Raw genomic sequence first — 26,731 nt, forward strand, 5'->3', positions numbered from 1 at the left:
TGGTTCGGGAATCGTGCCTGGGAACACTGCGCGCACGAGCTAATCGCTCAAGAAGCAGCGTCAATTACTGTATTACTTGTGCAGCCGTACTAACATAAGTATTTCGCATAAATAGCTTTAAGTATAGGCGAAATATGCTTGAATATGTGAAGTTCGGTTCAAAAAAGTGTACGCAGTCTAATTGAAGGAGAAAATAGAACTCTGCCGCTGCACAAAAAAAAATACGCTTCTGAAGAAACCTCTCCCCAACGCCAACCATACGACTCTGAAACGCACGAGGCGGCCAAAACCTTAATTTGATTAGAAAGCAACATTGCTCTGCTATTTAAAAAAAAATGTTTTGGTGACACTAATGGCACGTGCACATGAAGTACGAGAACAACCTTTTAATGGGCGAATATGTGCAGTCACCAAGGAATAAAATACGAGCAGCTTCACGTAGATTAGCCGTGGCACAAAACCTTCTCGGGGGTTTCAACATGAAAAGGCAGTGCTTAAAGTCTGGATGCATCGGAGGGAGTCTGTACGGATTAGAGCACAGGTGGAAAAAGAAATCACAGTGTAGAAAGAGAGAGCAGATGGCGGCTTGTTGTACACATACTTTTATACAAATGTGAGAAATCATTTTTAAAGGCCTTGTTTTCTGAGTATATGTCACAGACCTGAAACAAACCATCCTCACACTATGCCAGTGTGCGCATTGTTGTTGTGAAGCCTCAGAGTGAGAGGCCAGCTCTGAACTGACACGTGTTATGGGGACACCGACTTCCATTTTTATTCTACCCTTTGTGTAATGCTGCAGACTTCGTATTTTTCCCCATGTCGTTTTTCAGCAAACGTGTGGATCGGTCTCCTTAAAAATCAAAGCGAAATTTTTAAAACTATACAGGAAAAATATTTTCACCAACACTGACAAAACAAATTCAAATAATTGCTTGCTTGGGAGTCATGCAGTGTGAATTCTAGCACGGGGGGTCTCAGGTCCTTTGCGAACATTGGTGGCGGAGTCTGAGGCCCCCCGAAACCGCACTGACCTTAAGCACTGCGAAGAGGTGCTGTCAGACTATCGCGGTTAACATGCTTCTTCAAAAAAAAATTCCTGATCGCCCCACTAAGCACGAAGATTATGCGAATATTCTGAAACTTTGGCGAATATTTTGAAGAACATGCAGTCACATATTAGATGCGATTACTTGACTACTGTGATCCCATATTATAACGCCTAATTGTTCTGGTAAGTATCTGAGAATCCAGCTCCTTCATCGACCAGAAGAATGCTTTAGCGAAATGATTTTTTTTACAGCTTATTATGGACAAACAACACTTAACACAAAATCCCTGCAATTGTCAAAGGCACTCTAGTCCTCTTGCAGAGAAGAAACCTACAAAACGAATAATTCCATGTGAAGACCTTATCTGCTCTGCCAGTTTCGTTATACAGAACAGCAACTGAAACGTGATTATATCCCACATTGTCCCAAAAAAGGTAGTTGAAAGGAATGCACGAGGCGCATGTTCCTTTTATCGAAAGGAGTGTCTGCGAGAAAGAGAGCCTGTCGCTTATCGCACAGCAATGCAGCGCAGACAGCGTGTTTCAGGATCCCGTTCCCGTCAGTACACAGGAGATAATTGGCTTATGACGTCAGCAAAAAATGCCAAACGTCCTCCCATCAGTGCCTGCCAATGTCCAGGCCGCAATATAAGCGAGTTGACGCTTCCAGCAAGTGACCGCGGATTCCCACGACGACCTGGAATAGTCAGGTAAGAGTTCATCAAAATCCTTCTTGTACTGATGCTTGCAGACGCCTAACGCAAAATCACTAACTCTAGCTTTAACTGGAATGCACCGGCATGTTTCTAGTTCCACTATGAGTTTCCTGATCCTGAACGCATTTTACTAATTTCAAGGCGTAATAAGGGAGTAATTACTCATTGACACCCACCCGAGCTCAGCCATGCAGGTTCAAAGGAAAGCTATACAGCTTTCTCAGAAACCTGATAGTTAAAGAAAAATTCGTCCTGGCCCGAGGTTTGAACCCGGGACCACTGCTTCACCAGAGCAGCCGCTCTACCAACTGAGCTAACCGGGATGGCAAGCTTATGGTAGGGCAAGAGCGAATTCACCAATTACTCGAAGTGGGAACTGTGTTGGTCCAATCTACTCCACTTTGGGGGATTCCCCTAAAACAATTGACCATTTCAAGGCGTATAGGGGTTTTTATAACGACAACCCTTGATAATGAGAAGTCGTGAGAGGCGAAGCAGCGGCGGTGCTCTTGAGGAAGTTACACGATCAAGCACGTTTCTTTGCCGAAGAACACTCTATATGTTCTCCGGGAACCTCCGCATTGAAAGCTATCTTCCTTAAACAAGGTTACAACAAAGAACCTAAGAACAAAAAAGGAATTTTACATTGTTTCAAGCGAAAGAAGTGTATGACTTGATGACAGGATGAAATGTGAGTTAATGACTCCATGCCTAACGCGACAATTTTGTCCCGCGCCAGTGCCCACTTAGTCGTCGTCTCCGGCGCAGCTTTATCCGAGGTCACAGCGTGATCCTCCCAATCAATTACTTGGGATCGGAGGGATGAGGTGATTGGGGGCGGGGGGCACTCACGGAAAGATAGAAGACAATAGTGTTCTCCACCACAACGAATGAGATAATGTAATTAACGTTTTCATCGGAGGTTCGTGTACAGGGGTCGCACAGAGCCGAATTCCAGGGCTCATGGACGCGTCGGACGGGTTTATCGAGGGGGGGGGGGGGGGGCTGTCTTTGTAGGTGTCGCCGTCTGGGCGTAGCAGCATCCTGAGGTCGTAAGGGGTCTATTCCAACTGGGCCTGCTGCTGGTCATCATGTCTTGAAGGCGAGGCTGTAGATAGCGGCAGGGCTAGTCGGATCGTGATGGGCCCGGAGTAAGCCAGGCGGCGGTACACAGGGGCCCACGGCCGACAACCAAAGAGAACGGAAGCCCTTAGAAGCTGCACGGTCAGGATGACGAGAACGTCCGCACGGTCTCCAAATGTTACGCGGTAGGAAGCGAAATACAAAACGGTATGATAAAGGTTTCGAAAAAAAACAGTGAAAACTTAAGACATGGACTGAGAAAGATAGGACTACAGAGCGCTGACTTAAACTTGTTCTTTTACTGCAGAGCGACACGATATATATAGGAAAAGTGGGCGGGAAAAAATGGGGAAAAGCTACTGGGCTTGCACGCGACAGAAAGAGAATTAAGGTAAAAAAAAAGACACGGGATAACAAAGCCGTACCTGGGTACAGACTAAAATGGAAAGGCTGGTAAAAGGATGAGGCCGACAGGCAATAACAGAGTAACAAATGACAATATGCGATGACAACATGTAAGCGAAAAGCAGTGAAAGAGCCAAAAGACCGTAACAGCAGAATGATAATAAAATGCAATAGAAGAGCCAAAAAGGTGGTTAAAACCAGAAGGACGAAAATAACCAATGCCAACAGGAGCAATAAGAGCTGGAAGGGGAATTCAGAAAGGCTAACCATAAAAACATAGAAGTTAGGCTAGGGCGACCTAATTACTCTAACGCAACCTGGCCCAAATAGTCTAATTTCTGTTTTGTCAGAGATATCTACGGTGTGCTTACAGAATCCTATGACTAGTTTTTGAATGTGGGCGGCTTCTTCAATTTGGATGGCATAGACCCTACTGTGGCAAGGTCTACGTGGGGCATACTAGGTTTTGACTTAATGAGCGTCTTATGGAGCATTCCAATAATGTTTAGAACACTGTAAAGAGAAACCTGGAAGTCTGCTGCCTAAAGTGGCCCTCCAATTCTTGAGAGCCCTTCCTGCATGAATGCACCGTCATCGCGAGAAATGCGGATCAGCTCACATGTGATATCATAGAAGCCGCTCACATTCAAAAACTAGGAGAGGATTGTGTAAGCACACCGTCGATAGGTCAACAAAACGGGAATTAGTATATTTTAGCCAGGTTCCATTAGAGTAACTAGGTCGCCACACCCAGACTTCGAGCCGCCGCGGTGGCTGAGTGGTTATGGCGCTCGGCTGCCGGCCCGAAAGACCCGGGTTCGATCCCGGCCGCGGCGGTCGAATTTCGATGGAGGCGAAATTCTATAGGCCCGTGTGCTGTGCGATGTCAGTGCACGTAAAAGAACCCCAGGTGGTCGAAATTTCCGGAGCTCTTCACTACGGCGTACCTCATAGCCTTAGTCGCTTTGGGACGTTAAATCCCACATAAACCAAGCCACCCTGACTTCGAAGTTTTAATGGCGGGTTTCTGAATTAACCTTTTGGCTCTTATTGGCCTTTTTGGCATCGGTTATTTTCGTCCTTTGGCTCTTAACGTTATTTTGGCTCTTTTTTTTCAAGGTGCGGCTAATTAATCGAAACTTAAGGGACTATGCACCAAAGAAGACAGTAGCCGCTACTTCATGGCGGATGTAATGTGGCGAAATGCTGCTGGCATATCTGATCGGCTTATCGCCACCTGCTCAGCGTTGCACAGATGTATTATCATCGTGTATTATTGAATCGTGCTTCGTTTCATTTTAGGCTGCAACTATGATCGTGCGTGTCGGTGTCCTGCTTCTAATTGCGGGTAAGCTTGAGTACTCAGTCGCATATGTTTTCGAACCTAACCGAGCACGGGCCAACTTGACCGAAACTTTTCACCTAGTTAACACAATTTTTTTTTACAATAGTGCAGCAAGACCCATCGCTTAAGACAAGAGATTGCATTCGTAACACTCAAACGCGCCCCTTCCTGTGTGTGGACGTATGGACCGTATTCTGAACGAATGGATGAAATGAAAGTTAAAATGGGCAGGAATTTCAAAACACAATTTTACTCTGGCTCTCGCTCTATGTTTCATTTTAAGTTCTATCGCTTATGATTATAGCATATATTTTTGCAGCTCACTGAAATTGTGTTGTAAATGAAAGTGCTGCTGCGGGCTAGCTGGTATAACATCACTTATAAGAACGGTGCAAACACAAATGAATATAAGAAAGACACGGCTCCTGTGTCGTTCTTCTCTTCGCGCTGTGTTTTGTTTGGTCCTGTAAATCACAAGGCAGTATTCTATCATTATCAACAAACTTTAGTTTAACCTCAATGTTCTATGTAAGGACAGTGGTTCTTCCTCTACGTTATTAAACTTCGGCCCGCACACTTCATGCACTTGAGGCTTTCTTATTGAGATTTGCTCGTAATTTTTGCTTTTTCTGTCTCACTCCTGTGCAGCAGCTTCCGCTCTGGCCAGCGTCTGGCGTATCAACTTCGCCTTCGACCGGATTTTGTCTACCGTTCCCCTGGACAAAACTCGGCTCCACGACATCTCCTTCGACGTGGACCACAAGACCACAAGTTCAGGATTCATAGAGTTCTATCTTGAAAATGGAACCGTGGGAAACTTCCGCCGAAGGGTGCGTACAAACGCCGCGCAGGCTGCATTTCGAAAGTTGTCGCACTAGTTTACCTGCCACCGCTATCACTAACGGTGCGCCATGTGCTAGATTTTCTCCTGGACGGTTTCGCACTCGACGCGCTTTACAGAGGATCACACACCACATGTCACTTCTCTTTTTATATATATATATATATATATATATATATATATATATATATATATATATATATATATATATATATTGTCACGTGCTGCGCATGGGCTCTGAGGAATAAAGAAGACGTGCGGCGGCTGGAAGTAGAAGAGAAAGTCAAGTATCCTGCCGCCGGCGCACCAGGCTCCTCTCGACCTGCCTTGTAAATATTATTTGTAAATAGAACCTGTAACAGTGTGGTGGAGGTGCTGGGTCGATCACCACGGACCCCTCTCGCAACCGCTGCAGCCGAAGAATCGCCGGATTGCCACCGTTGCCCGTGCAAATGCCCAAGGAAGCCGACGCACGTCCGACCTGCGCCGCAATGCCCGCTTGGCAGCACTACCGTGAGCCGCGGACGTTTTCCGGGAAGGCTGGCGAAGACGTGGATGATTGGCTCACCAATTACAAGCGGGTGAGCAAATACAACGGCTGGGGTGCCACTCTTCAGCTGGCCAATGTCGTCTTCTTTCTCGATGGCACCGCGCTAACTTGGTTCGAAAACCATGAGGCATTAATAACAAGTTGGGACCGCTTCATGGAAGAGCTCCGCAGCTCCTTCGGGGATACTGTTGCCAAACGAAAATGCGCTGAGCAGTCTTTGCTTCAGAGAGCGCAAGTGCCTGGAGAGACCTGCACGACTTACATAGAAGAGGTCTTGAAGCTGTGCAAAGTCGTTAATCCCAGTATGTCCGACGAAGATCGCGTTGGTCATCTCCTCAAGGGCATCGCAGAGGACGTCTACAGCTTTCTTATTAGTAAAGAAAATTTAGACTCGCCCACGGATATCATCAAGCACTGCCGCACCTTTGAAGCTCTAAAACTGCGTCGAATTACTCCCAAGTTCGGTCGCCTGCCTAACGTCACCACCGTCGCCAGCGTGGATTTCCACGAGCCTGTGAATGTGGCGACTCCCCCTGACGTCATTCGTCAAATCGTGCGTGACGAACTCTCCCGGCATCAAGATCTTGCGCGCCGCAGTGAGGTCCCGTATGGGAGCTGTTCTCTGCAGGCGGCTCCCGCCTACCGCTCCTCCCCTTGGAGTTTGTCTGCCCAGGCCCCTACCAGTGCTACTCGCATTGATTACAGCGACGCTCCCCGGATCACCCGCCCCGGCCCCAGGGCGCCAGCTCATCCGCAACGCCACCTGCGGCAGCCGGAGTACGATGGTCGTTTCGACACTGGCTACGAGGAGTGTTCTCCCGAGTGCCCCCCCCCCCCCGACCCACCACTTTGTTACCGCTGTGGTATGATCGGTCACATCTCTAGATTCTGCCGTCGCCGGGGCCAGTTTTCCCGCTCCCAGTGCCAATGGTCGAACCCTCGCCTGAGTTTCAATGCGCCTGTTCATGACCGTGTCTTCACATCGTCTCAGCGCCCATCCAGTTACGCGCCACCACGGAACGACTCTTCTGCCTCTGACCGAAGTCTGACTCCACCTCCGCACCGCTCTCGCCGCTCGCCTTCCCCCCAACGTCGTTCCCCACCGTCCCCGGGAAACTAGCGTGTGCGGCCGATGGAGGTGCGGTCGCCGGATCATCGACAGTGCCAATTCCTCTGCCCATTGTTATGCTAAGGAACCGCCTTGAAGTTTTAGTGGACGGTATTTGCGTCATGGCCTTAGTGGACACTGGTGCCACGGTGTCAGTGATGAGTTCAACTTTCAAGAACCGTCTGGGTCGTAAAATAATGTTCGCTTGGGATCGTGCTGTTATATACCGGGGTGTAGGGGGAGAATCATTGGTTCCGATTGGTATTTGTTTTGTGAATGTAGTGATCGCTGGCCACCTCTTCCGAGCTGAATTCACGGTGCTCCCTCGTTCTACGCATGACATCATCCTCGGTATTGACTTTTTGCACCAGTGCGGCGCTACTCTCGACTTCCGCAGTGGTGGCATATCGTTAAGTCCTGGCCTTCGGTCAGCTCTCGTAGAAGACTCGCCAGTGGTTGCCCAAGTGTTTTCTGTCTCTGAAGATACCGTCGTTCCAGCAATGTCTGCCATATTCGTTCCCGTTGTGTCCTCGAGCACGATTTCTGATGCCTTCGATGCTGTGGTGGAACCTTGTTCTCTTAACTGTGCAAAGAAAAGTGTGCTAGTACCCCGCAGCGTCGTCCATGTGACCAAGGGCCATGCCACTCTTTGGACTGTCAATCATTCCAACGAACCTGCAGTATTGCCATGTGGTTTAAAACTTGCTGGCTTTGAAGAACGTTTTTCTGTACCAGTTGCCGCGCTCACTGACAACGTGTCTCGTCCAACTAGACGCCGCGATCTGAGCGGCTCTCAATTCCTAGCCATGGTCAACAAATCCCTACCCACTAGCGACCGCCAGGTACTAGTGGCCGTTCTTATGAAGCATGCGGACTTGTTTGACTTTGGTCGCGATCAACCTCCGCCGATTCCAGCTTCCCGTACCCATCACATGATCAATACTGGATCTGCACAGCCGATTCGCCAGAAGCCATACCACGTCTCGCCTTCCGAACGTCAGATAATCGATGAACAAGTCCGTGACATGTTGCACCGCGGCATCATTCAGGAATCTTCAAGCCCGTGGGCTGCTCCAGTGATCCTTGTCAAAAAGAAAGATGGCACTTGGCGATTTTGTGTCGACTACCGCCGGCTTAACACTGTCACAGAGAAGGATGTTTACCCGCTCCCGCGCGTTGATGATGCCATTGACTGCCTCCACTCAGCCTCCTACTTTTCCTCGGTGGATCTACGGTCCGGGTACTGGCAGATCCCGATGCACCCGCAAGACAAAGAGAGGACAGCATTCGTGACACCTGACGGGTTGTATGAATTTAATGTTATGCCTTTCGGCCTTTGCAACGCTCCTGCCACTTTTGAACGATTTATGGATACGCTTTTACGTGGCCTGAAGTGGCAAGTTTGCATGTGTTATCTGGACGATGTTGTTATTTTTGGTAGGACCTTCGCCGAACATAACAGCCGCTTAGCCATTGTCCTAGACTGCATAGAGAGAGCGGGCCTCGTGCTGAACTCGAAGAAGTGTCGCTTCGGTGAATGCCAAATTACTGTGCTTGGTCATCTCGTTGACAAGGATGGCCTCAGACTCGACCCGCAGAAGGTTGAAGCTGTAAGCAGTGTCAAAGAACCCAAATCAGGGAAAGAGCTCAGAAGTTTCCTAGGACTTTGCTCATATTTTCGGCGTTTCGTTCCCAAGTTTTCTGATTTAGCCTACCCGCTTACAAGTCTCCTGCAGAAAGACACCCCTTTCCACTGGACTCCCGAATGCGACTCCGCGTTTCGGCAGCTCAAGTTTCTCCTCACCTCGCGGCCAATATTGCGTCATTTCTGCCCGACAGCACCGACTGAACTCCACACTGACGCCAGCGGCATCGGCGTGGGTGCTGTGCTTATCCAACGCCATGAGGACAATCAACACGTTGTCGCTTATGCAAGTCGCACCCTCAGCAAGTCGGAACGCAATTACACTGTAACAGAGCAAGAGTGTCTCGCCGTTGTTTTCGGCGTACAACGGTTTCGTTCGTACCTTTATGGACGTGCTTTTACAGTCGTCACAGACCATCACTCTCTGTGCTGGCTGGTCAATCTACGCGACCCCTGCGGTCGGTTGGCCCGCTGGGCGTTACGCCTCCAAGAGTTTAACTTCAAAGTGTCTTACAAAAGTGGCCGCCAACACGCCGACGCAGATTGCCTCTCGCGGCTGCCGCTCACGGTTACTACTTCCGATAATGAAAACTTCGATGACTATCTCGCTGCCGTTTCCCAAGAGTTTCCAGATCTTGGCACTTTCCACGCAAGGATCAGCTCTTGGCGCCGCTTTTTGCCGAAGCCCGTGACCCGACATCCGCAAGCCCTTTCTGCGTTCGCGACGGTTTACTCTACAGAACGAATTACTCGCCTGGAGGTGCGCTCTTTCTCCTCGTCGTTCCGGCTACTCTGTACTCCTCTGTTCTGCAGGCAATGCACGATGACGTCACGGCTGGGCACTTGGGGTTTGCCAGGACCCTTAACCGCATCAAAGAACGTTTTTACTGGCCAAAAATGCGTCACATGGTTCAGCGCTACGTGGCCACCTGCGTGCAGTGTCAGCGGTTCAAGCTTCCCACGACTTCTCCGCCTGGACGCCTGCATCCTTTGCCACCTCCAAGCACGCCATATGAACAAGTTGGACTCGATCTGCTCGGCCCGTTTCCCCGCTCGTCCAACGGTAACCGCTGGATTATAGTGTGCGTTGATCACCACACCCGTTACTGTGAGACCGCCGCCCTACCTTGCGCCACCGCTGCTGAGGTCTCGCTCTTCCTTCTTCGTGCTGTCATCCTCCGGCATGGACCTCCTCGAGTTGTTATCAGTGACCGCGGTCGCCAGTTTACGGCAGACGTTGTGGAAGAGCTTCTGCGTCTTAGTTCATGCCATTTTCGCCACTCGACGCCATACCACCCCCAGACTAATGGACTGGTTGAACGTACCAATCGGACACTCACGACCATGCTGGCCATGTATGTCGATTCCCGCCATAAGAACTGGGACGACGTGCTTCCCTTCATTACATACGCCTATAACACGTCGAGGCATGAAATAACTGGTTACAGCCCATTCTTCCTTCTTTATGCCCGTCCGCCTCGAAGCTCCCTCGACAGCTTCTTACCTTTCTCTCTCGACACCGAGCCTTCTATTGCCAACACTCTATGTCGCGCTGAAGAAGCCCGTCGGATTGCCCGGATACGCACCTTGGCATCACAGCATCGCTCTAAGCAGCGTTATGACCGCCGGCGCAAGGATGTCTCCTACCTGCCCGGTGACGTTGTATGGTTGTGGACGCCCCTACGCAAGCGTGGCTTATCAGAAAAGCTGCTATCCCACTACACAGGCCCGTTCATCGTTGTTGCTCGCCTCAATGACCTCAACTATGTCATCTCTCCCCAATCAACGCAAGGACGCCGCTCAAGGACAACCCAGGTCGTGCATGTCGCACGGCTGAAGCCATTCCACTCTCGGGACCCCGATTGATTGACTGGCCCAGAGGGCTTCGTCTGCGAACGGGGAAATGTCACGTGCTGCGCATGGGCTCTGGGGAATAAAGAAGACGTGCGGCGGCTGGAAGTAGAAGAGAAAGTCAAGTATCCTGCCGCCGGCGCACCAGGCTCCTCTCGACCTGCCTTGTAAATATTATTTGTAAATAGAACCTGTAACAATATATATATATATATATATATATATATATATATATATATATATATATATATGCAAGACACACTGCAGATTTTTTTTAAATTGTTTATCACATAGGGTATAAAAACGTGGCTTTCCCGTTTTCGTAAAATTGTTAGTTTGATTCACAGCAGACTGTAAAACAAAACCTTGCGAAACCTGGATACATATAAAATAATTGTGTCCAAGCATTTCTGTTCTAAGCAAAGCAAAAAAAAAAATCGGGACCTGCAATTTCAGAGCAAGAAAAATAAAAATAAACATTGTCCAATAGGTAAGGGATTAGAATAACGGCGGTATTTAGGACATTAATGTGGAAAGGAATAACAAACTGAGGCTAAAACTTCTGCCCAGTATTAATCTGCCCCTTCTACTGCCGTCGTAGAAACTTTTTACTCCCATAACAGTCAGATTAATTTTCTTTAGGCGTTAAAATGATTCTGGGATTTTAACAAAACTCTAGAAAAGGCTTACTTTGATAAAGATTAAAAAGCACCGTCGCCAATATGCTTTAAATTTTTCCTCAGGATCCTTTGGCACCTGATAACTATACATAAATACAAGGTGTTTTCGTATATTGTTCTGAACAATAAACTAACGCCTTAATGCAGGCAATATTTTATTAAGTTACCATTACTGCACTTTGTCTTTTAAATATAGTAGCGTTCACTAACTAAATTTTAAACCTAGGGTTTGGTGTTGCATTTTAGTTAGCATGTTGTCACGGTGTCACAAAATACGTCATACGCCTGGACTTGTTTAGTAGCCCCGTGTCAATTAGGTTGAATGCTAATATAGCCCACTATATCACATAATCTCTCAAGGCCTCGCTAATTGCAGGGAAAACAAATATTCTGTACTTGGATATTTTGTTCCTTACTATTAAGCTATCGGAAGCATTGTTTATTATTTATATTTCGTTATTAGCATCTGTTAATGAATGGTATGCAACCGCTGACTACCAAAAGGAACTGTTTCGGCGTTTTAAGATAGGCGACAGTGCATATATATATATTGGCGCGTGCTCATGGGAGCGCGCCGACGATGAAGACGAAGTGTGCGTGTGCCGGTGGACAAAGACGAAGTGTGTGTGTGGTTCGGACAGCCATCTTGTGAGTTCCCTGCTGTGCGCTGGACTTCGCTGAGACCGTGATCTGTGCCGGTCCTGTCTTCGTTACAATATATATATATATATATATATATATATATATATATATATATATATATATATATATATATATATATATATATATATATATATATATATAAGTACCTTGTTGAGAATTTAACTTTTCACTGGCCTGTTAATACAGGTGGTGGTGCAGGCCAGACCGGGTTAAGGTTTCTTTACACTGGACGTTGGCAGAGTGCATTAGCCCAATAACGTTCGTGTTTCTTCCGCATAGAGTTTTAGGGTTGTGATGGTCGTACATGCTGAAATATTGTGACAAATAGTATCTTGCACTGAAGTAATCGTTTCAATTTCGATATCACTAAAAAAACGCGAAGGCCTTCAAATACAACATTTTCGGGCGCATCAATCTGTTTCAGTAAACTGCGTAGCTAAAGGGAAACTATATGTTTGCTATCCCTACAAGTAGTGGCCCCGCAGGAGACCGTAATTAGTACAGAGCTTATTCCACTCAGAAAGAGTGTGGTAGGCAACTTAAACATTGCCTAAATTGGGCTTAACATGTTTGTATCCGATGCATGTGGTAATCTTGTGCTTTCTGTCCTCTCTTACATCCTATCCTAATTGCCAATAAGCTGCGCTGACGGTCCTATATAGTATTGTCATTTAACTTTCTATTGAGTGCCCCTACGAAGCCACTGGCTTGTTCTTGGCTGCAGTCTTCGTAGGTTTGGAGGGTGTTGAGCAACAAGTTTTTCCACCCCGCGTGCAAAAGACGAGATTGGGACTGCTGACCGGCGATAAGGGCCACAGTTGATTAGCCGTTGCCCTGAGGAAAGAGGCGCTGGCAGATTCAGTAGCAAACGCTGTTACTTGTATAAATAACAAGATCAAACTATCACAACACCAAGCTTAACAAAATACCGCCAGTTGGTCAGGCGCGAGACAATCAAGAAGAACATAGCTACGATCCCAACAAACGCTTTAATGTTAGGATGGAATACAATAGTAATAACTATACAACAGTTCTACGTGAGAAAGAAATATTGTAATGAAGGTAAAGATGAGAAACAGCGAGCAAGACAAAGAAAAAAGTTCAAGAGAGTAGGGAAAACGGTGGGTTAGCTGCGCAGTGGCAAGGACTAGTTGCAGGGAGCGTCGGGCTGCGGATGTTTGTTGCGGGGCTGATGGGGGCTTGCGGATACGTGTGAACATGGGCCACGCGTCTTCGGGGTCACCGCGCTCTACGCGTCAGACCACTGCCTAAACTCGCTTGGCGACCACTTCCCTCGCTGACCGCAGCCACGTCCACACACACAGATTTCAACAGGTCAAACTGCTCGGCTCGCGGTTTTAACGCTGCCGCATTCTCGTGGCAAATGAAAAAAAAAATCTCATCAGGCGCCATGTACAAACGAGAGGCGTACATTAAGGGAGAAAAAGCGCAAAGAAATGTTGAAGTCCGAACGATTGAAATCCTCGTTGCTAACGAGGGTCGCATGCGAAGGTCGCGAAGGGTGCCATGACATTCAACCCACAGCTCCTTGGTCTTGCAACGTGCAAGCGCTCACGAGCTGGCGCCGATACGGGAAGGGGGCGGAATCGCCTTGAATGACCCACCAGCATCGTGAGCGGTTAACCGTCCATACCGAAGGTCAAAATAATCAGCGCCGCGCCACGACGCATTTCCCTAAAAACTGAGTCACCTTTGCTACCTCGACCGCAAAAGTGAATGAAGGACAAGGCAGGCACAAACTTTGTGACAATCTCCCGCGATATATGAAACTAAAAAGAGAGAAAGAGAGAGACAAACAATTATTTTTTCACTCTGGTCCGGGTGGCCGTCTCAAGACAGACCGCCTGAGCCCATCGCACAAAACGCGGGCGATAGGGGCAATGAGCAGTGGACACAGTTTTACACGGAGTGCAAAGAGGGAACCCTTGCACGGGAGTACTTGCGTGGGAGGAATCCCCAATGTTGTGTGATTGTAATCTTTAAGGTATTCTTACAATGACTAGCTTTTTGTTACTTCAATTCAACCGCTGTAATTGGAAAAGCTTGGGAAGGGCCGATGGGTAAGCTTGTTCTCAGTTTGACGTACGGGATCCATTTTGCTATCTTCCGCAGCGCCCTTGCTTGATCACGGCAGTCGGAGTGGTTGGCGAAACGCGAAAAAAAATTTATATTCTTGTCCGATCGGCTTTTGCTTCGCGACATTTTCTTTCTCTTCTTGATTGAATTCAAATCACTCCCTGTATTTTCAATGACCGTAATCTTATGTTCAACCAGTAATTTACTTCTTCCATCTATGTTCCTTGCCAAAAACAAGGCCTTTAATTGGCCTACCATAATGTGAGTATGTGCCCTCGGAATCACAATACTCCGAACTCTGAAGGATGCAGTTTGAGACCTCTCTCATCGTTTAATCATTATAAACCACAGAACAATTATTACTCAAAGCTCTTTTCTGTTTCGCGAACAAATTTTCTGTCAAAATTAAGCTTTCAAGATCATCATGCATGCATTATTTCTGTTTGATTTCACCATTCTCTTTCGCAGGTGCGACGTAAGGGTGACTGCCATTTTAGTGGGCAGGTGACGTTGGCCGCTCCCTATTTCGTCACTTCGTGCCGCTTCACTGCGCTGGGCTTGGTCGCCAGGTATGACGTCGAGGTGATCGCAGACGGGAAAACAGAGAGGACATCAGTCGAAGCGGTCGTGTTCAACGGCAGCATTATCGCTGGCTTCTCTTCCCATTTTGGGGACTGCACGAAATGTACGTTATGCATACGCGCGCAGCGCTTACGTTCGGGTAGAAATGTTCGCGTCTCATTTTAAACATGAAGAGCGAATGCTTTTGCCGCACAACTCTCTCTTTCAATTTTCCGCCTTCCTATTTTTTCCTTCTTATAATAGAGATGCTCTGGCGTCTATTAAAGCTGTAGAGTTCATAACCACCTCGAAATTATTTAGCAACCGAAAGGATTTAGGCGATATTCTTCAAGTGTTTGATAAATGGGCTGGACATTTGCTGGAGTGGTACTGTGAAGAATTACTGCCGGATTATTTTTCAACCACGTTAAAAACTGCAAGATGTAGAATGGTTGGCAGAAAGGTCATTTCGTTTCATTTTTTATTTGCAACATAAAGATGTGGGCAGGCGCAGGCAAAAAGCGAACTTGTTTCGCTCGAATAATACCTGAGTCCCACCCCCCCCTCCCCCGCACAGTGAACACGAAAATTCCTACTCTGCTAATTATGGATCAATAACAAGTGCAAGGAGACACTAATACAAGCACATGATATAAAATCACCCTTTTGCCAATTCAGAGAAAACAAGTTACCACAGGAACAAGGATTCGATGAAAAGAAAGCAACATTTTTCTAACTGAATCTTTCTGGCACAATAAGTATTTAAAACTCGCGACAAGGTATAGCCCAACACTCGGCCCCAAGTTCAGTTCTGGAACTAGGAACATGCCAAAATGTTTGCTGTCCAAGTACGTAAGCAGGAGCACTGGCCTCTAAGACGGCTAGGTGCAAAAATACATACTGATTATTATTGACAGATTTCTTATGCCTATAGCGCTCAAACAATAGTCATACCAGTTCTGTACCAGGACAATACTGAAACGTCGGCATAGTTCTTGAGTATGGGCATACAAATTCACATTGGCAATACAACAAATCCCCCTTTTCTCCAGAAGGTATATTTTACTGACATTTTTCTCCACAGAATTTCCCCACACAAAAAAAAAACAGTAATTAATAAACGAAAGAAAGAGTATGTTGAAAATTATAAGCTCGATGGAAACGGGAAGAAAACGACTAAGTCTCGCAAGTATTCGGACACTTTTGCAAAGTTCTGAGAACATTGTTGTAGACTAGCGTCTGTCCTGTGCGTACGTGTTACTCTGTCCTCGTGTCAAAACAACCACTAGCAGATATGATTGTGAATGATTTCTAACTAGCCCACATTTCCTCTTTATTCCCATGACATGTTTGCGTTACACAGAGCACCTGGAGTTTTTATTGTATCAACAAGTTCTATTCGGCAGTTACCAAGCTACAGTTCGTAATGTGCTGGGGCCCCATGCCGTCATGGATGAAAGAGGACGGCTTTAGTTCTTGCGGTATTAAGGAGTAACGAGTTCGATTCACTTCATTTATTTAAAACTACCAGGGTGTCATTAAAAGTGCGCACCAGTGATTGCATGTCGCTGCCTCGAAAGAGCAATGTAGTATCATCGCCGTAGATAACGTTCTAAAGATTATTGCTAATCGAAGTAATGTCATTAATATACAAAATGAAAACCAGCAGCCCCGGAATGCTTCCGTGAGGAACATCGGTATAAATCTCTCCAAAGAGGGATGTAGCGTTCATAATGCTAACGCACATAACGCGGCGCTGCAGATAAGACTCAAGGAGATGCAGGGCTGCTCCGCGAATTTCATACAGTTCCAACATTTTAATGAGTTTGGTGATTCAGGCGCCCAAACGCCTGTGGAAAGTCGATGTCAATTCCTATTCACAACTGTTTATGTTCAAATGCTTTGTGGATAATTTCTTTCTGAGTGAACAATGCTGTTTCTATATATTGTAACGTGAAGATGTGCACACCAAAAGGGAAAAATATATTTACAGGGAAACAGCTTACAGCCACGCAGCCGAACAACCGGGCACGCGAAGCCCAGCCGCAGAAACGCACTTCGTCCTCTTCGCGTTCCAAGCGCGAGCGCACCAAGCACGAGCGTTCCAAGCACAAGCACAACCGTAGCATAACTCCCGGCGGCAAAAGCACCGTCCCGGTGCTAAGTGGATGATGTAGCAGGCGTGTGGTACGGTTTGAGACGGACTACATGAACGACGTCAGTCAAAGGGCTAGTGGACGACGTCGGAGCATGAAGAGGTGTAATCTCGTAGGTCACGTCGGTCACCTGACGGAGAACTCGATAAGGGCCACTGTACTGACGTAGAAGTTTCTCAGAGAGACCTACACGGCGAGAAGGAGACCAAAGGAGGACGAGTGAGCCCGGCGGATAGTGTACTGGGCGATGCCGGCGGTCGTAAACTGACTTCTGGTAGGTCTGAGATGCGGTGAGCCGGTCTCGGGCGATTTCACGGGCCATAGTTGCTCGGCAGATGGCGTCACGTGCATACTCTGAGGTCGAGGCAGTAGAACTCGGTAGTAATGTATCCAATGGCAGCGCAGGATGCCGACCAAACAGAAGGTAGAAAGGAGAATAGCCGGTGGTATCATGCCGCGACGAATTATAAGCAAATGTTACATAAGGCAAGGCAACGTCCCAATCGCGGTGGTCGGGCGAGACATACATGGATAGCATATCGGTCAGAGTCCTGTTGAGGCGCTCGGTAAGCCCGTTCGTCTGGGGATGGTAAGCTGTAGTGAGCTTATGCTGCGTGCCACAGGACCGGAGGATATCGTCAACTACTCGGGACAAAAAGTAGCGGCCGCGGTCCGTCAGCAATTGGTGTGGAGCGCCGTGGTGAAGGATTACGTTCTGCAATAGGAAGTCGGCGACATCGGTTGCGCAACTTGTTGGTAACGCACGCGTGATAGCGTACCGGGTCGCATAGTCGGTCGCGACAGCAATCCAACGGTTGCCGGAGCAGGATGTCAGAAAAGGTCCGAGAAGGTCGAGTCCAACAAGGTAGAATGGTTCGAGAGGTACGTCAATAGGGTGTAGAAGGCCAGCAGGCAACGTTGATGGTCTCTTCCTGCGTTGACAGAGGTCGCAGGAGGCAACGTAACGCCGAACAGAGCGGTACAGACCAGGCCAAAAGAAGCGGCGTCGGACCCGATCGTATGTGCGGGAGACGCCGAGGTGGCCTGCGGTCGGTAGGTCGTGTAGTTCCGCTAGGACTGATGAACGGAGACGGTGGGGAACGACTAGCAGGAGCGGAGGTCCGTCAGGACGAAGGTTGCGGCGGTATAGGACGCCATCCTGAATGACGAACAGTTGCAATGAAGGATCTCGGCTGGCACAGTTGAGGCGATCAATGAGAATACGCAAGGAAGAGTCTTGTCGCTGCTCGTCCGCGATGTTAACCAGATCGGAGATAGCGAAGAGGCACGGGCCGAGGTCGTTGTCTCCAGGATCAGGCGGCTCTACAGGGTGCCGAGACAGGCAGTCGGCGTCTTGATGGAGACGCCCTGACTTGTAATGAACAGTGTAAGAATACTCTTGGAGGCGCAACGTCCAACGTCCGAGCCGGCCTGTGGGGTCTTTCAGTGAAGACAGCCAACAAAGGGCGTGGTGATCGGTCACTACGGAGAATGGACGGCCAAACAGGTACGGTCGGAACTTAGCTACAGCCCAAACAAGAGCTAGACACTCGCGCTCTGTAATTGAGTAATTTCGCTCATCTGTAGAAAGGAGGCGGCTGGCATATGCAATAACGCGTTCTTGCCCTTGGTGACGTTGGGCTAGCACGGCGCCAATCCCATAACCGCAGGCGTCTGTGCGAAATTCAGTCGGAGCCGACGGATCAAAATGGGCCAGAATAGGTGGGGAGGTGAGTAAGTCGACTAGTGAAGAAAAGGCCTCCTCTTGGGCAGGGCCCCAGGTAAAAGGGGTGTCTTTCTTTAGAAGGTCGGTCAGGGGGCGAGCGGTGCCTGTCAAAATTTTTGATGAAACGGCGGAAGTACGAGCAGAGGCCGACGAAGCTGCGCACATCCGTAGACGACTGGGGAATAGGGAAGTCCTTGACGGCTTTAACTTTAACAGGATCCGGGCGGACACCAGAAGCGTCGACTAGATGTCCGAGAATGGTGAGTTGGCGGCGACCGAATTGACATTTCGACGAATTGAGCTGTAGCCCGGCTCTACGGAAGACAGAAAGAATGCTCGCCAGTCTTTCGAGGTGCGTGGTAAACGTGGGCGAAAAAACCACAACATCGTCGAGGTAACATAGACATGTGGACCATTTAAAGCCGCGAAGCAAGGAGTCCATCATTCTTTCGAAGGTAGCTGGCACATTACAGAGGCCGAATGGCATAACTTTAAACTGATATATGCCGTCCGGTGTGACGAATGCCGTCTTTTCGCGGTCATTGTCATCAACAAAGATTTGCCAATACCCGGACCGAAGGTCAATTGAAGAGAAAAATTTGGCTCCGTGAAGGCAGTCCAAAGCATCGTCTATTCTTGGGAGTGGATAGACGTCTTTTTTTGTTATGTTGTTTAGGTGCCGGTAATCAACACAAAAGCGCCAGCTGCCGTCCTTCTTTTTAACCAGCACAACTGGTGAGGCCCAAGGGCTCGACGAGGGCTCTATGATGTCTTTACTGAGCATCTTCTCCACCTCTTGCTGTATGATGGTGCGTTCTGTACTGGACACTCTGTAGGGTCGTCTGTGAATAGGAGCTGCGTCACCGGTGTTGATGCGATGCGTGACCACAGATGTTCGAGCCAAAGGGCGGTCATCGAAGTCAAAGATGTCGCGAAAAGACGACAGAAGATACCGAAGGTCGTGAGCTTGCCCTGGTAAGAGGTCAGCAGCAATCATTTTTGCATATTCATCAGGCGGTGGGACGTCAGAGTCGCGGCAGTTCGACGAGGGTGGGACGCTTCTCACCGCCGATACGACGCATTCGGCAGCAGGGCACAGCGTGGCGAGCGACATACCTTGTGGGAGCGGCTGAACGTAAGAGGCAAAGTTGAGAACCGGAAGGGACGCTTGATTTGCCGACATGGTGACAACTGTATGCGCAAGGGCAACACTGCGTGTAAAGGGCACATCAGGAACCGGAGTAATGATGTAGTCACCATCGGGAACTGGCGGGACAGAGGAGAAACGGACATAAGTGGCGGCATCGGGGTCCAGGCGGACAAAGTCGGCGGTGCACAGTCGGTGAACAATTGGATCCGGTGGCTCTGAAGGAACAGGTAGAGCGAGTTGAACGATGCTTGTGGCGCAATCTATAAGGGCGGAATGGTCGGTGAGAAAGTCAAGGCCGAGAATGATGTCATGAGGGCAGTGTTCGAGGACATTGAAGAGCACAGAAGTATGGCGGCCGGCTATTGAAACACGAGCAGTACACATTCTGACGACAATAGACATACCGCCATCTGCAACACGGACCACAGTTGAGGGGGCAGGAGTGAGCACTTTCCTTAGGCGACGGCGAAGACGAGCATTCATGACTGAGACGTGCGCTCCAGTGTCGATCAGAGCGGTAACAGGGACCCCGTCCACGTCGACGTTAAGGATGTTCCGATGAGCATGAAGAGTTAAAGGAGGGTTTTCTGGTCGGGTCGTCAGAGCAGCATCACCCCCAGACGCTGCAGCCATCAGTTTTCCGACCGGGAGCGGGCATATGGGGCCGGCGACGAAGGGCGGCGAGGTCGGGGCGATGGAGATCGACGGCGCTGAGGTGACGACGAACGGTTGGTAAGCGGGGTCTGAGCGTGGTGGCCAGAAGAGGTCGTTTCCGAGGGCGAGGGAGAGCGGCGGGAATATGCAGAACCCGGCGGGTAGCGGCTGTAGGTCGAGGACGGACGGCTTCGGCAGTGTCGAGATATGTGGCCAACTCGGGAGCAGTTAAAGCAGATGGGCCTGTCATCAGGTGTTCTCCATTCATCTGGATTGCGGCTGCGTCGAGGGTAGTATGCACGTTCAGAACCGAGCTCCGGGGACATGCGGCGAGCGTATGGGGCACTAACTGAGCAAACAGGTTGAATCCCAAGATTGGCAAACTCTTTGCGAACGACAGCCTGTATAAGGGATACTGCTGGAGTACTGTCTGTTGCGGGTGGATGAAACGCAACGGGGGACATTGCCTCTACTTCTTGGCGCACAAGTCGTGTCAGGCTCTCAGATGTCGGCAGACGGCTCGGTGGAGTCGAGTCTACACAGGACGACGTCGCAGTCGTATTCGGCAACCGCGTGAACTGCGGAGAAATTCGGCGGCTCTTCGCTTGTTCGAACCGGCGGCATTCCTTGATGATTGCGTCAACCGTTCCGCAGTCCTTGTATACAAGAAGGTTAAAGGCGTCATCTGCGATGCCTTTGAGCACGTGACCTACTTTGTCGCACTCTGACATAGTGGCGTCGACTTTCATGCAGAGAGCTAATATGTCCTGAATGTATGATACATAGGACTCTGTGGACGTTTGTGCACGGCATGCGAGCTCCTTCTTCGCAGCGAGCTGACGCCCGAATGGCTTACCAAACAGGTCACAAAGCTTGCGCTTGCAGAGATCCCAGCTGGTGAGTTCATCCTCGTGGGTCTCGAACCATACCCTGGCAGTGCCCGTCAGGTAGAAGATGACGTTGGCCAACTTTAGGGTCGGGTCCCACCTGTTGTGTGCGCTCACGCGCTCGTACATTGCGAGCCAGTCCTCCACGTCGACGCCGTCCGTTCCGTTGAAGGTCCCAGGATCTCTCGGATGGGCAATGATGAACGCCGGGTTGGCGGACGCCGACGGAGCGGCCCCTTCGCTGGTCATGGTTGAAGAGCAGGCGAGCTGACGACCGCTGCGGAGTTCCGTGCTTGCTGTGGCTGTACCCCGCACCTCACACCAATAATGTAACGTGAAGATGTGCACACCAAAAGGGAAAAATATATTTACAGGGAAACAGCTTACAGCCACGCAGCCGAACAACCGGGCACGCGAAGCCCAGCCGCAGAAACGCACTTCGTCCTCTTCGCGTTCCAAGCGCGAGCGCACCAAGCACGAGCGTTCCAAGCACAAGCACAACCGTAGCAATATGTTCAATAAAGAAAGCTATACGGCGACGGGCTCACGTGAGGAAATGGTGAGAGGAGCTTGATAATCACTTATGAATAAATTTTTGCAAACTTTCTGAAAAAATAGACAAAATATAAATTGGACTGTAGTTACTTATATCGTTTCCACCATGAAACTATAAATTTAGAAATTTGCATCAGCTTAGCGAAGCAACGCGTCGGCAACACAAGATTGTAATTGTGAGAGCAACCAGTGGGGCATAAGCATTAAGCGTATATATATATATATATATATATATATATATATATATATATATATATATATATATATATATATATATATATATATATATATATATATATATATATATATATATATATATATATATACATACATACATACATACATACATACATACATACATACATACATACATACATACATACATACATACATACATACATACATACATACATACATACATATACACTTCCCGTGCTTCAACTTTTTCCGTAATCTCTAAATACATGCTGCGTGTATATCTCTTCATTTCACATGTTGTAGGAAAAGCGTACTACGTTTTACTGGCAACGTTCTTAAAGAATTTGTTGAATTTTTTAGCAAGTTCTGTGCCGCGCATATGACAGCCTTCCAAAACAAGGTCATTAACAACAAAAGGCGTTTTCCGACGATTTATCAACCCATTGAGCTTCCTCCAAACATTAGCAGTTCCCTTGCACCAGTCACTACGAAACTGGTTATGTAAATACGTACTTTTGTCATTCTCCAGAAATCAGTTGAGCTGGTTCTGGTACGGCTTGTATTTTTTCAAGTCGGGGATCGACTTTGTTTTCCGGAATTTTTTGATAATTTAATATTACGCTTTATTCGTTTCAAGGATTCGTGGCTGATCCATGGTTTGCGACTTTTGGCGCTATTCCTTGTGATGGTTCTTTCTGGGAATTGTTTATGGTAGATGCCTGAATAAATGCTTCATGGGCAGCCTCTGCGCAGTACCATCTATTCACTGTGTTCCACTGTACTTCCCAGAGGCTATTAAGGCAGGCATCCAAGTTTCGGGGCACGATATTAGATATGACATTTCTGCACTCTGCCCCATTGGCGTTACGGATATTTTCAAAGGCAAACAATAGGAAAATGATCACTTGTATCTGAGCACAGCGCACATGATGAAATATTGTCTGCATTTGTATTCGTAATAAATATATCAATGAGCGCCGCTGTGCATTCGGCAACAAAGGTGGGCGCGTCTGCGATAACGGTATGACCATTCGACTCTACAGTTCGCAGAAACAATACGCTTTCGGAATTAGCACTGAGCAGGTCAACATTAACGCCCCCTCCGAATAGTACTTGACATCTGTTCTCCCTAACATAGCCCAGGAGACTGTCAAGGTGACGAATAAAAAAATTCAGATCACCAACCGGGGTACGATACAATGCACAGAAAAAAATTATGGCGAGATGACAGATGCAGGCATTCAATATCGTGTGAGATAAAAAAAAATTCGGGAAGAATTTTTTGTCGTATCTCATTATTCACTAAAAGAGTAATACCTCCTCCACATCGGATTCTTCTAGTCTAAAAAGAAAAACTTCGATAGCCCTCATGCTTGTATATTTCAGTATGAGACTTGTACCAGGTTTCTGTCAGCATTATGAAATCAAAATAGAACTCATGCACCAGTACTGACAGGTCTTCTTTGTGCCCGGCAGACCGAATGTTTAGATGAAAACAAGTAGGGGTGCAATTTTCAAAAGAACCGACTTTGTGGTTTACGTGTCCAGGAGAGACCGCCATTTTCGCGATGATGAAAAATGTCAGCAATTAAACTGCGCATTTTACCCTATCTTTGCAACGTGGTGAACGGTGTGAATATAGAATATTGGTGATCTTTTTGTTTGTTAGGGAAGTATCTACCACTCGTCGTCACGTAACGCCGTTTCTCAGGTATATTTTTGTGGATAGCCATGCCAGCAATTGTTTCATAGAAGGGCTTAATTCTGCTCATTCATGAAAACAGGGTCCTTGAGTGTGAAACCAGAATTTTTCGTTTATATGCCCCTTTTTTTTTCTGGAGCAGCTCATCGCGCTAAGAGCGGCTGTTGAACTCAACCATAATGTTTGGTGGCTCGTTTTCTTTTTTCGTGGGAACGCGGTGACATGCTTTTATGTCGCCTTCCGCAATGGGCACATTAAGAAGTTCCCCAAACCGTTCTAGGGTTTTAGGAAGGCTTTCATTCCCTAGCTTAGGCATTCCTTCGATCTCCAGGCTGCACCTGCGAGAGTTTCTTTCTGAGGCTGTAATCTTTTGCTCCATCTGGCCACTTTGCCTTTCCAGATCACATTCAGCGGCCAACTTTTCAACTTTTCATTGGCTTCATTTAGAGCCTTGCTTTCTTTTTCCAGATCACTTTCCTCCTTGTTCGCTTCCTCAAGCTCCGCATTAAAGAAATCTACTCTTTTCTGAACTTTTCTAGTTTACCTCCGAAACTCACGTTCCAGGTTCGGTGAGTTTTCCTTGAATGAATATAAAAAATTTTCCATGAGCTATCATAAATAAGGACGCGGGTATCCGATCTACAGACAATGCAGAGGTCTAGAAATATGGGTTTCTCTTAACGCTGGCTTTATAATAAGTGCAAATTATTACAAATATACAAATATACTTTGTCTCTGCCTTCACGGATACAGAGAGAATCATATAGCCAACTTAGCCATGCTAGTTGAAAGCAAGAAATAGCAAAAACAATAAGGTCAAGCGTCGCGCTTGCAGGAAATACATGCCACTCTCTCTCTTCTTTTTAGAACCTCTTCCACGGCATTGCCTACAAATTTGTTTAGTTGTCTATATTGCTCCCTGCATTCTAGAATCACGTTTGGAATGGAATTCTTCAGCTTATTGTATAACGACATAGAGTAATTATTGCCACATTAATGATAGGTGTATTTATTCAAAGATGGTAGCGACAAACGCCATCATTGGCCAGTTTATCTTGCAAGCTCACTCACATAACTTTTCTCTATGCCAGTACATCGATAAACGGTCAAGCCTTGTCGTAGGTGCAAACAGTGAAGCTTTGTCCTTTTTGTGAGCACTCGTTCTACGTAGTCCTTGATAATGAAAAATTTCAAGGAGACACTTGAGACAACTTACATGCGGTAATACGAAAGCATTTGTCCTTGTTTAATGACGCCATCTGCTGGGTCAGAGTCGTAGATTTCTAGGGAAGTTTTCACTGGGTGCCGCATGATGGCGCTATGACACGCCAAGCAAGAAGTTCACCGGAAACGTCCATTCGTACTTCGTGAATGGCGATGTCTACAATTTAATACGCCCATAATTACTCATGTACGCTCCTAAGACAAATCTGCATTCATTAGACGTCCCATTATTCAACTGCAAATGTCGAATCGTTCTGGCACAGTTGAATCGTCCCTGTCTCGCACGCCGTGGGCCCGAGTTCGATTCCTGCCTAGACCTAAATTTTCTTCGCATTTTTTCTGATTGAAAGTTCGTGCCTGTTTGGATTGTGGATTGGCTATGGATTGATGAAAACGGGACACATCTTATACGCGCCACTCATGAGTCATAAAAGGCTTCCGACTTAAAAACTTCCACTCAGTGCTCAAATCATCAGAGAATTTACTGTTGGAGCCGGCGCTGCATCTCGTACATTTTTCAGAAGTAAAATAAAAACGGACTATTCCGTGTGACACACTGGGCAAGCTACAAATGCGGAACCATGGTGACCATCAAATACAAAATTAAGAGTGACGGGCACATCATGTAAGAATGCCCTACACTGGCAGTATTGGAGGCAAACTTCAACATCTTAAGTGCAATTTTCAATAATCCATCTCCACATAAGGTTCAATCTGTCTAAGGCTGCAAGTTCTGGTGGGTGCATGAGGGAAAACCGAATGTAAAGTAACGTTACCCCACATGGGTAATCTAGAAGCCTTAGTAAAGTCCTCCTACACGTAATCACGTCAAGCGGATCTTTACGGGCACTGCCATCTAAAAGCACGTGAGTCGTGAACTCGAGACCCAGCAGCTTAGTGCCATAGCAGCCTTGTTTCCGCGGCGGGTTCTTTATGTGGAACAACTAAAAGGAATATTGAGTATGTACGCTACATCTGAAGGCAACACTTGTAACTCCAAGATGCGAGTGCAGTTATGCGTTTTGTGGAATAAAAAGAAATCCACAGTGTGGATTCCCTCAGCTGCAGCATTTGATATGCATTAAAAATGTGTTTGAAAAGGATTTATTGCTTCTTTGTTAGTAAAGTACCTTACTCCTCCCCCTCCATTTTTTTTAGCAGCTGGATGCAAAATGTGAGCGCTAAAACTTATAAACAACCTATTTCATGTCCTCTTTCCTTCAATACTGTCAGTTACATGTTAGCATAAAGTCACCGTGAAAAAAGGGCGTGTAGATGGTTGATTGATTAATAAAAAAGGTACACTAACATAATCCGACATTTCTTTGCTCAGAATTCTTAACGCGGGCTACCCCTTGCGGATAAAATAAAGTTTCCAGTGCAACTTGTTCTTTGCAACAGACAAGACCTAATGAGTGGTAGCGGTTTGTTGACTTTTTTAAGTGCCTATTTACAGCCTTTTTTGCTTGCAATCCAAGTAGAAGTAAAAAAAAAGGTGTATACTCATTTTATTCTCACGGAACTAGAGCGTGTCTACTTGTATGCAAGTACTAATCTTGGTACTGATTTTTCTGATGTTGCAGGTACTAAGCCTTACACCTTCCAAGTAGAGTCCGTATCCGCCAAGCTGCTAAATTTCAGCGTTCCCATAGACCTTCCAGGCTACATCACGAAAGAGATCGAGACGCAGTTTCTTAATCGAGTTCAAACAGAAATCGCTCATGCTCTGAACACAACTTACAAGGAGGCCCTTGAGGCTAAAATGGCCCCAATAAAAGCGAATGTTTTCGCTTACTGAGCAATAAACAAATTGGAAAAACGAATCTAAATTGTTAAAAAAACGCTTCATCCTAGCAGCTGAATAAAGATGCCGATCAATTGAC

General features: G+C 47.3%; 1 protein-coding gene and 2 non-coding genes across 4 annotated transcripts; 2 read left to right on the forward strand and 1 right to left on the reverse strand.

Moving 5' to 3' along the window:
- The first annotated feature begins 1,652 nt into the window (after positions 1-1,652).
- Positions 1,653-26,731, forward strand: LOC144103972 (uncharacterized). Of its 2 annotated transcripts, none has more exons than XM_077636717.1 (5): positions 1,653-1,761; positions 4,558-4,603; positions 5,249-5,430; positions 14,504-14,720; positions 26,432-26,731. In XM_077636717.1, the coding sequence occupies exons 2-5, from the start codon at positions 4,567-4,569 to the stop codon at positions 26,644-26,646; spliced, it is 651 nt and encodes a 216-aa protein (XP_077492843.1). In that variant the 5' UTR covers positions 1,653-1,761; positions 4,558-4,566; the 3' UTR covers positions 26,647-26,731. The 2 variants fall into 2 exon arrangements, with proteins under 2 accessions (XP_077492843.1, XP_077492844.1); XM_077636718.1 differs by having other exon boundaries at positions 1,659-1,761; positions 5,252-5,430.
- TRNAT-GGU (transfer RNA threonine (anticodon GGU)) lies at positions 2,017-2,090 on the reverse strand. Its single transcript has one exon. It is a non-coding gene; the product is annotated as a tRNA-Thr (tRNA).
- On the forward strand, positions 4,020-4,091 carry TRNAG-GCC (transfer RNA glycine (anticodon GCC)). Its single transcript has one exon. It is a non-coding gene; the product is annotated as a tRNA-Gly (tRNA).

The sequence above is a fragment of the Amblyomma americanum genome, chromosome 9 (genome assembly GCF_052857255.1).
Source record: "Amblyomma americanum isolate KBUSLIRL-KWMA chromosome 9, ASM5285725v1, whole genome shotgun sequence".
NCBI classification, from domain to species: domain Eukaryota; kingdom Metazoa; phylum Arthropoda; class Arachnida; order Ixodida; family Ixodidae; genus Amblyomma; species Amblyomma americanum.